The following is a 10,000-nucleotide window of genomic DNA, read 5'->3' as shown; positions in this document are numbered from 1 at the left end:
GTGTGTGAGAGAGTGAGTGAGTGTGTGTGAGAGAGTGAGTGAGTGTGTGTGAGAGAGTGAGTGAGTGTGTGTGAGAGAGTGAGTGAGTGTGTGTGAGAGAGTGAGTGAGTGTGTGTGAGAGAGTGAGTGTGTGAGAGTGAGTGAGTGAGTGAGTGAGTGAGGGAGTGTGCGTGTCTCACCTCCATAAATGACAGTTCCATTGTTGTTGAAGACAATCCGACACTGATCTAGTGCTGGTACTGTGTGAAGAAGATGAAACGTCCTCAAATCCCACTGGAGCGTGAGTTAAAGCAAACCGCTTCAGAAACAATGCAGCAAGAAGAGGTTCACCCTTTAAACATCTCATTAACACTTCATCCCAGTAACACCCTAGCACCCTTTTGTACAATAAATAATGAACTATTGTTAATTAAGTAATTACCAAATTAACAAATCTCATTAACAACAACAGAAGAATCAGAAAACAAACAACATCATCATCATCATCATCAAATAACAAGCCACAGCCAGTAGTTTGCTGAGCAGAAAAGGATACAATCTCCGTGTTGACGATGACCTCTAAACCATTGGGATGGAAAACGCCGCTGATGTTCATGTTGAACTTGTCAAACTTATGGATGGCCTGAGCGGTGCGGACGTCCCACATCACACCGTCATTCAGGACCAGGTCATCCGTGGGGTTAAACGTGGCACAGTTGCGCTTGTAGTTGTTGGCTAGGTCAGGGTTATTGAGGGTCAGGAGTTTCTGTCCAGACTGAATGTCATATATCTGCAGAAATACACAAAGATGCATGACAACAGGCTGGAAAATAATTATTATACACAGCTGAGGTCATAAAGTCACATCCACCATGCAGAATCCACAAAACGTTAACAATCATAAAAGGATAATAAAAACTGCATTTTGCATGTTATTTAACACATCAACCCTCTACGGACACCTTGGCAATTGAATCGCCATTGGCTAGTATATTTTTGTGTTTACTCGCCAGACTGAAATACTATACTATACATACATACATACATACATACATACATACATATATATGTTTGTGAAATGGCACAGTTTTTTAAATATCTGAAAGTACACTCTTAATATCAGTCAGTCAAGCAGTCAAGCATTATAATATGATAATCAAGTATTGTTTAATAATAGAAGTTTAGTAATTACAATTAAAACTTGGTAACTATGTATGAATGCAAATTAGTCATTTTAACTGAACTTAGGACTGGTGGTGGTGCTTTTTTTTTTGGTCATTCAGGGAAAAAAACAAAAAATTGGGGGGGATGGGGGAAAAAAATGGGAAAAAACAAACAATAATACTGATAAGATAATAATAATAATAATAATAATAATAATATACGAATTCTACTAAGAACAATATAAAATGCACCAAGGATTAACAAGCTTCTGGATTCATGAATATTAATCAGGTTGTGCGTGTTCGCTGGAACTGATTTGCTGAAATCAAAACAGGGACGATAATAAGTAAGCGCCAGCCAATGAGATTTCTTTGCGCATTAGTTCCGCCCACTACCGGAGAAACCGGCAGTTCTTAAAAGCTGAAGAATTCCAAAGGAACTCCGTTATTTTGACAGGAAAATACAACAAAGAATATCGTTTACATGTAGCGCATCAATTCTGCATGTTATGTAAGACTCTCTCGCTCGCTCTCTCACTTTGCGCGTGAGAGAAAGCGTCAGCGAGTCGTGCGCCTTCACACTAGAGTTTACGTTACGCCAAATACACAAACACAGGTGCGCTGCGCTTCCATTGAGATGAAATGATAAATATCACAGATCGCTTGACGGAGAGTCAAACGCTGAAGTGCTCAGTCAGAGTGTTCTGTGAGTGAAAATATATCTGTGCTAAACTTACACTTAGCCTTAAACTCACACACTGGCAAGTAAAATCTGAGAATTGATTAGCCATTGGATAATATTAGACATCATTTAGTCGCCCAGAGTGAAGATTTAGTCGCATATGCGAGTGATTTACTCGCAATGTAGAGGGTTGCATATTGATATGCTGATATTCTAAATCGGAAGGTCAGTGGAAAACAAACATAAAACTGAGTAAAAGGGTGACTTGCGTGTGCGATGTGTTCTTTTGTTCCTATGGCTCTGTCCTGAGAGAGTTTGCTGAACTCCACATAATGATCATCCAGGAATGAATGCCTAGAAAAAAAGGGGGGATCAATGATCAAAAAAAATGAAAAATAATAATTTCAAGTTTTTAACAATTAGTTTTTATGAGCATGCTGACTCACTTCATGATGAATACGGACTTCATACCCCACAGCGCAGACAAAGGATAACTCCAGGAAGCTGAAGTCAACAACAGGGAACCGTCCTGACACACAGACAATATATCAGCATCTACCGTAAAAACGCATTTACACAGCAATTACAACTGCAAACTTTGATACTAATGGCTGATGTGGGTCAGAGCAGCTTTTATGCAGAATTACGTCCTACGAAGAGGAAAAACACCATCAGATGTGCATGAATCACTTGAACTGCCAAAGCGTTCAGTGTATCAAGCTCTGCCTTACTAGACCATGCCAACCAAATACCAATATACAGGTGCATCTCAATAAATTAGAATGTCGTGGAAAAGTTCAACAATTTGAGTTGAATTACTGAAATAAATGAACTTTTCCACGACATTCTAATTTATTGAGATGCACCTGTATACTGCAATTACAGGCCAACTATATAACCTCAAAACTCACATGCAACAACAGGCAGAATCTATCATAGCCAGGGTACTATTTGAAAGGTGTTAAAGCACACTGTAACAAATCCAACTTTCAAAAAGTTATACTAACCAATGTAAAAAAGTAGCCTGAACAAAGAATTTTTAGTAGAAGTCAGTTTCATTTTTTGTGTGAACTGAACAAATATACTCTAAACATGTCGCCAGCAAAAGTTGTTTTGTTTACCTTACTTGTGGCGCTTTTCCACTGCGTGGTACGACTCGGCTCAGCACGGTTTGCATTTCCACTGCAGTTCAGTACCGCTTTAGAGTGGGCGGGATTATTCACATGTTGTTATAGTAGCGCCGCCTCTACTACCACGACTCCTAAAAAAAAGGAGTTCTTTTGTGTTTGTGTCGCAAGTTCAGTGACGCAGGTAGTGACGATTCTCTCCGGCCAATCCGTGATCAGCAGAGTTTACACGTCACGTTTTGGTAACGGTACGGTTCACTTGGAACCCCAACCAAGGTGGTACTAAAAAAAGTACCAGGTACCAGGTACTGTACCCAGTGGAAAACCCCCCAAAAGTGAACCGTACCGAGCCGTACCGTGCCGTACCATGCAGTGGAAAAGCGCCATTAGATACTCAAGTATTTTGTTCACAACATATCCAAATGTTCTCCCAACTTTTCAAATCGAGTCATCTGAACAAACAATTTTACATTGAACAATATCGCACAAGTTCCCAGCATGCATTGCAGCTTGAAAACATTTTATGTTAATTATTATTAAAATATTATCATTGTTTTAAATTTTACTGGCTTGATTTATGCTGCTGCTGCTGTTGTCACTGTCAGTTAGCGGTCATGTGGATCAGAGTTCATATTTTTACTGATTTAACATTTGTTGATCCTCACCATGGTTGAGAATCATGTGCTGAGGTACTGTATATGTGCATCTCATTGCAAATCAATACATTTGTCTATCAGCATAAATGTTTGCCTTTAGTTTAAAGAGGCCAATACTACCCATATTATGTAGAAGGATTTGAAAATAAACAAATCTTAAAGTAAGATTAATCTTTGGTTGCTCTGACAGATCTTTTAACACTCAGTAGACTGACTTTTCATTAACAACCATTAGATGAACTAAAGTTTTTAAGTTGCTTTTTAAGTTGTTTTAAGTTTTAAGTTTTTGCACAGTGCATGTTGTTGTATTAGAGCCCTGGGCCGAGAAAGTTGAAGAACTCGAGATGCATGAGTGAGCGAGTGTGTGTGTGTTTACTCTGGAGGGCTCCAGGTGTGTGATGGCTGAGCTGTGGCAGCTGTAGCTGGCTTCCTCCTGTCCACTGAACACATTGTAGAGTTTGAGCTGTCCGGTGCATGTGCCCAACATCAGGAAACGCTCTCGCGCGGAGAACGCACAACACATGAAGCCACTCTCATCCTCCTCAGCCTCTCTGAACACAGAGATGGGCCGAAATCTGCACACATGGTCACAAACAGCACTCGATTAGCAAGATGAAACTCAAGATGGCGAAAAAGAGCTGAACTCATTAATAACAACAACATTAACAAACAATACAGATAGGACCGTGCTGGCTACTGACTAGAGATGTAACGGTATGAAAATTTCTTATCACGATTACAGTAAACAAAATTATCACTTTTGTTGATATTGTATAAATGTGCTGGTATTGTTAAAATGTGCTGGAAATGTTCAAAAGGTACTGACACAATCGTTTCACCAAGCTTTATATTTAAAAATCAACAAACAACAAATAAAATGACTAAAACAAACAAACCAAAAAATAAAAAAAAACACATCAATGTATGGATTTTAAATGACAACATGACTGACAAAAGTTAATAACATCTAGAAAAGTTAATAGACATCTAATAACATGTAGGAAATGTTCAAATAAAACTTTGAAAAGGTTTCATAAGATGGTAAACCTCACATTTCAGCCTTTAAATAAAGAAAAGGGTTAAGTAACAATGATAAAATGCATATAATCATTTATTAATCAGTTATCCAATTTGTTTAAATGTGTACAATCCACATAAGCTTGTTTTTCCATCAACCGGTCAATTTACAGCAGGGCGTGTAAATCCGGTCTGTATTTAGTCCAGACAGAAACTGCACACAGACTGAATGTGAGTCTCTGTAGATCCACTCTCTGACAGCAGGTGGCGCTGATGGAGCAGCAGAATTACAGCTGTTTCCCAGTTAACCAGCATTGTGATTAAAACACTACCTTATTAGGTATTACATGGAGCGAAGATGAAAACAATATTCATTTTACTCGCTTAGCACCCTTTTAAACCTCCCAGCTTTACGCCATGTTTTCACGCAAAACAAAACTACTCTGCGTGCTGTGCGCATGCGAGACTGTTACTCAAAACTGTGCTGGATAGTATTTATTAATCCTGAGTTGTTCAAATCACGGTAATCGAATACGGTTTTAATGGGTTTACTTAATATATGAACTTTACAGCTTTACTTAAAATATGAAACGGTAATACTAACCGTGGGGACTTTTATCATGATTTATCATCAAATCGGTAATCGTTACTTCTCTACTACTGACTGACTCATATTTTCATATCTGATCAAAGCATCAGTGTGATTATGGTAAACCTCACATTTCAGCCTTTAAATAAAGAAAAGGGTTAAGTAACAATGATAAAATGCATATAATCATTTATTAATCAGTTATCCAATTTGTTTAAATGTGTACAATCCACATAAGCTTGTTTTTCCATCAACCGGTCAATTTACAGCAGGGCGTGTAAATCCGGTCTGTATTTAGTCCAGACAGAAACTGCACACAGACTGAATGTGAGTCTCTGTAGATGATTTATCATCAAATCGGTAATCGTTACTTCTCTACTACTGACTGACTCATATTTTCATATCTGATCAAAGCATCAGTGTGATTAGTGTAACTGTACCTGCTGAAGATGAGATGCCTGTCAAAACAGCCTCCATCAACCCCACCGTATTTGGGGTAGACGACCCTGCGTGTGTGGCGAGGAGTGAAATTGGTGGGTGCCTGGCGTCTCTGCTTGGACTCTGGGCACTGATGCGGTGTGAAGAGGCTGAAGGGAGGACATGTGGTCACTGGGTTCTTGCAGCGGGCGTGCTGCTCTCGTAAATACTCGGTTATGATACTGGAAATGAGAACACATGACACAGTTATGTATGATACATTAACACCAAACTCAACTGCCAAAACATGATTGACCCCCCCAAAACTTCATGTTTTAAATGTGGGAATTCTTCGGAAGGATATGGAAAGCAGAAAGTGCTACAAAAGCAAGTAACCACACATGGTTTGACAGATTTTACACACTGCTTCCAGTGTTCAGAAATAATAGTGCCTACTTTCAGAGTGTCATCTAATAATTATTTTTATGCAAGCTCAACAAATTTTATTGGATAGAGTCACTGTTCAGTAACATACAACTGACAGAAAAAGCAATGGGTTAGTTTCAACAGAAAAAAAAAGGAAAAAAAAAGTAAGAACTGTTTACCATATTTGATGTGCTCTATGCATGCATGTTGATCAATGTTTATTATATAATAAAAAAGCCTAAATTAAACCCATTCCTTGTGTAAAGTGATCTTATTTTTTCAGAAGACCTGGATCAAAATGCGATCATAACTTTTTGTTGTGTGAACATTTTGGTTGTGTGGACTTTCATTGGAGGAACAAAAATGCAAAAATATTAAAAATGTCTTCAATTGTGTTTCGAAGAAAACAATGACGATTTTCATTTTTGGGAGAACCTTTTGTTTAAGACTAACAGTATCTATTTTCAAAGTTGCTGATTACCAACAAGGGCAGTCATGTGTTCGCTCAACTCATGAGTCATTTATGCAGCATGGAGGAACTTTCTAGCTCAAAGAGTTATAGCATGCTTTCACAGTACATGGGCTTAAAAACTTGGGTATGAAACGACAGTCTGAATGAAGGGAGGCACACCTGTCTAGAGTTGGTGGAGAGGGCAGATGTCTGTCCAGCTGCTTTTTCATGGCCGGACTCTGGCTGAAAGCACCATGATCAGATTTCTGCCGCAACACTTTTGGCCTCTTCCCTCCCGCAGCTGAACACGGTGATGGCCGCTCCCGCGAGAACACGATGCGTCCGATGAGCGGAGAGCCATTACTGTGGTGGGAGACTGCAGGCGGTGGAGGGGGCGGAGCCTGTGAGGTGGAGGGGCGGGGCTGGTGATGAGGAAGCGCGTGGGGGGTGTGGCCACCCAGACGGGCCGCGACTCCGTTAGTGAGCCGAGGAGTCCGTGGGATGCCAGCGGCAGGAGAAGGAGGCGTCGCGACAGAAACGGGAGTGAACGGCGGCACACTAGCGTGAGCCAGAGCATGCAGCCCCATGGGCAGCTCGGCTTCTTTCGTCAGTGCTGTCGCTGTGTCTGTGAGACCTTTAGACATAAGATGATTCCGAATAAGCAACAGAAGCTCCTTCTCGGGAAACGAAATGCGCGACTGTGCCACGACACTAGCCCGCTGCAGCCGCGCCAGGGAAACATCTGTGCCGATCAGCAGCAGCTTTCCAGACACGCGCTCTATGAGTTCTGCTGCATACTTGCAGAAGCGCACATGCTCGCTGCGCTTGTCCTGAAGCACAGGCTCTTTCATCAGCTGCTGGATCTGTCCGCTGCTGAACAGCGGAAGCTTGCTGATGATCTGTCGCACCGCAGCGCTACGTGCTAACCCAACTAGGGCTTTGCACGCCAGAGCGCGAATCTGATCGGCATCGGTGATGGGCATCTTGATGGTGAGCAGGGACAGCAGGACTTTAATGCCATTGTTCGACTGAACAACGTTCCACATCTTGACCAGTACGCTCTCGCTGGCGCGGTGGGTCTGCGGCAGACGGCGACGCGGGGTGCCCGAGATGAACTTGCCGATGCTAGAGACGCGTTTGTCTGGAGCGCAGACGCAGTTTATGATCACCTGCAGGGCCGACTTCTGGATTTCTGCGTCATTTACAAATACTTCACCCTCTGCGACGACCAGCACTATGCTCATACCTGCAGAACGCAAACACACACTTATCGAGGGTATAGTTTCCAAACAACCTTAAAATAATGCATGCATCTCACATAAAAAAAAAAAAAAAAAACACTCATTTAATTAAACATACTGGAGAACACATTCAACTGCAAATCAGGGTAACTTCAAGTTGAAAGTACTCATGCTTTATTCACTATACACTGTACAGTTGTGGTCAATTTTACATACACTTTGCAGTATCTGCAAAATGTTAATTATTTTATCAAAATAAGAAGGATCATACAAAACGCATGTTATTTTTTATTTAGTACTGACCTGAATAAGATATTTCGCATGAAAGATGTGTACATATAGTCCACAAGAGAAAATAATAGTTCAAAAATAAACAATGCATTAAGAGCCTGGAAGTGAAAGCTTTTTAAAATTTAAAGATCGGGGTAAACTGAACTTATTTTGTCTTCTGGGAAACATGTAAGTATCTTCTGTAGCTTCTGAAGGGCAGTACTTAGTGAAAAGAAATATGCTATTTAGGCAAAATAAGGAAAATGTATACATCTTCATTCTGTTCAAAAGTTTTCACCCCCGTCTCTTAATGTATGGTTTTTCCTTCTGGAGCATCAGTGAGTGTTTGAACCTTCTGTAATAGTTGCATATGAGTCCCTCAGTTGTCCTCAGTGTGAAAAGATGAATCTCAAAATCACACAGTCGTTGTTGGAAAGGGTTCAAATCTTCATTTTTATACATTCAACTATTATTTTCTCTTGTGGAATATATGTAAACATTGTTTATGTGAAATATCTTATTCAAGTCAGTACTAAATATAAAAAAAATAAGCATTTTGTATGGTACCTCTTATTTTGGTAAAATAATTAACATTTTGAAGATACTGCAAAGTCTACATCAAGACATTCGAAATTAGAGGTCAATTGATACTGGATTTTGCCAATACGATAATGTGTTTAAAGAAAGGCAAAAACCAGCTAATTGTGCAGAAGATAAGTTCTATAACAAATATGATTTAAATTACGATCTTAGTCCTTCCTTCATGTTAAGGGGTGGCACAGACAGAAGCGTTTGTGCTGAATTAAGTGCCAGATACAGTTTGTGTAATCAAAATACCAAAGGACTTTATGCATAATACAGGACTTTTAAATATAAACAGCCTAAAATACACCAGAACTCTTATTATGAAATGTCTACGCTTTACTGTTCACTAAAAAAGGAGATAAAACATGCACTCTTACAACTATCTACAACATATTACAGTATTATTTATGCTATTTCTTATATATAATTCATTACCAGTACATCATAAGCAATCAATAGAGATGTGTAGTATTCACTGATTGTGAACAGCTCTGAAACAACAAGCCTGTAGAAAAGCACTCATTTATTTAATTCAATCATAGTTTGGTCTTGTACACTGAATCCTTTCTAAATGCCCCGCTCTAGTGCACGCAGTCATAGCCTAGGGTTAAGTGGTGTGAACCCCTTTCAAACTGACGTGAAACACTGCTTCAGTTATGAAGGATTTCAACAGAAAATGACCCAGGGTTAAGCACAGTGTGAAAAGTTTCCCTCAAATGTCTATGCCATTAAACTAGACATGTTCCTATTCAGGGAGACTGTTAATGGTTAAACTAACTCCTGCTATATATTTTAGAACATAAGTGCATGAAGATGGGCTTGTTTAAGTAGGAGCAACACTGCCCATGTGTTTTTCCAAGTGCATTATCACCAGAACAGCAGATTCTCACCAACAGTGGAGATGGTGGAGCCATTCTCATCCAGCACAGCGACGTTCTCAGACAACAACAGCTGCGTTTTAGGAATGACTGTCAAAATGCTCAAGATATCCAAAGCGTACCTCACGGTGTCAGCCCTAAAACACATTCACCAGAAAAAAATTAGCATTTAGTAATGATTTAAATGTTTTTAAAAAAGGTTCAAATCACGTACACAAGTATCACAAGAAATTAATACTTCAGCATGGGGCGGGCAATATAACGGAATTTCACATTATCAGTTCTATAACGATTAAGCGTTCCCAACAAAAAGTGCTGTGCATGAAAACAAACAAACAACAAGCCTTTGAGACATCTTAATTAGATAAATCGAAATTAATTAAATGGCACTTTTTTCCGAAATTAATAGCGATTATTCCCACCTAACATTACCGTTTTTAAATATACTTTTACATTGCATTTCACATTCAATCTTCAAATTAATGTAGAAATAAAGACTATATATTATATATATATATT

General features: G+C 39.5%; 1 protein-coding gene across 1 annotated transcript in view; it reads right to left on the bottom strand.

The window, feature by feature from the left end:
• Positions 1–10,000, bottom strand: part of LOC107697997 (protein VPRBP-like) — a 50,527-nt gene that overhangs the window by 10,756 nt on the left and 29,771 nt on the right. The window contains exons 13-20 of the mRNA XM_016498900.1: positions 9,494–9,618; positions 6,688–7,753; positions 5,654–5,872; positions 3,984–4,182; positions 2,271–2,353; positions 2,094–2,178; positions 536–769; positions 180–273 (exon numbers count right to left, since the gene is read on the bottom strand). Of these exons, the coding sequence (XP_016354386.1) occupies positions 180–273; positions 536–769; positions 2,094–2,178; positions 2,271–2,353; positions 3,984–4,182; positions 5,654–5,872; positions 6,688–7,753; positions 9,494–9,618 (2,105 nt within the window). The remainder of the gene's footprint in view (positions 1–179; positions 274–535; positions 770–2,093; positions 2,179–2,270; positions 2,354–3,983; positions 4,183–5,653; positions 5,873–6,687; positions 7,754–9,493; positions 9,619–10,000) is intronic.

This window comes from Sinocyclocheilus anshuiensis, unplaced genomic scaffold (assembly GCF_001515605.1).
Source record: "Sinocyclocheilus anshuiensis isolate Anshui unplaced genomic scaffold, SAMN03320099.WGS_v1.1 scaffold1950, whole genome shotgun sequence".
Taxonomy (NCBI): Eukaryota; Metazoa; Chordata; class Actinopteri; order Cypriniformes; family Cyprinidae; genus Sinocyclocheilus; species Sinocyclocheilus anshuiensis.
This window is presented reverse-complemented; position numbering and strand designations above follow the sequence as displayed.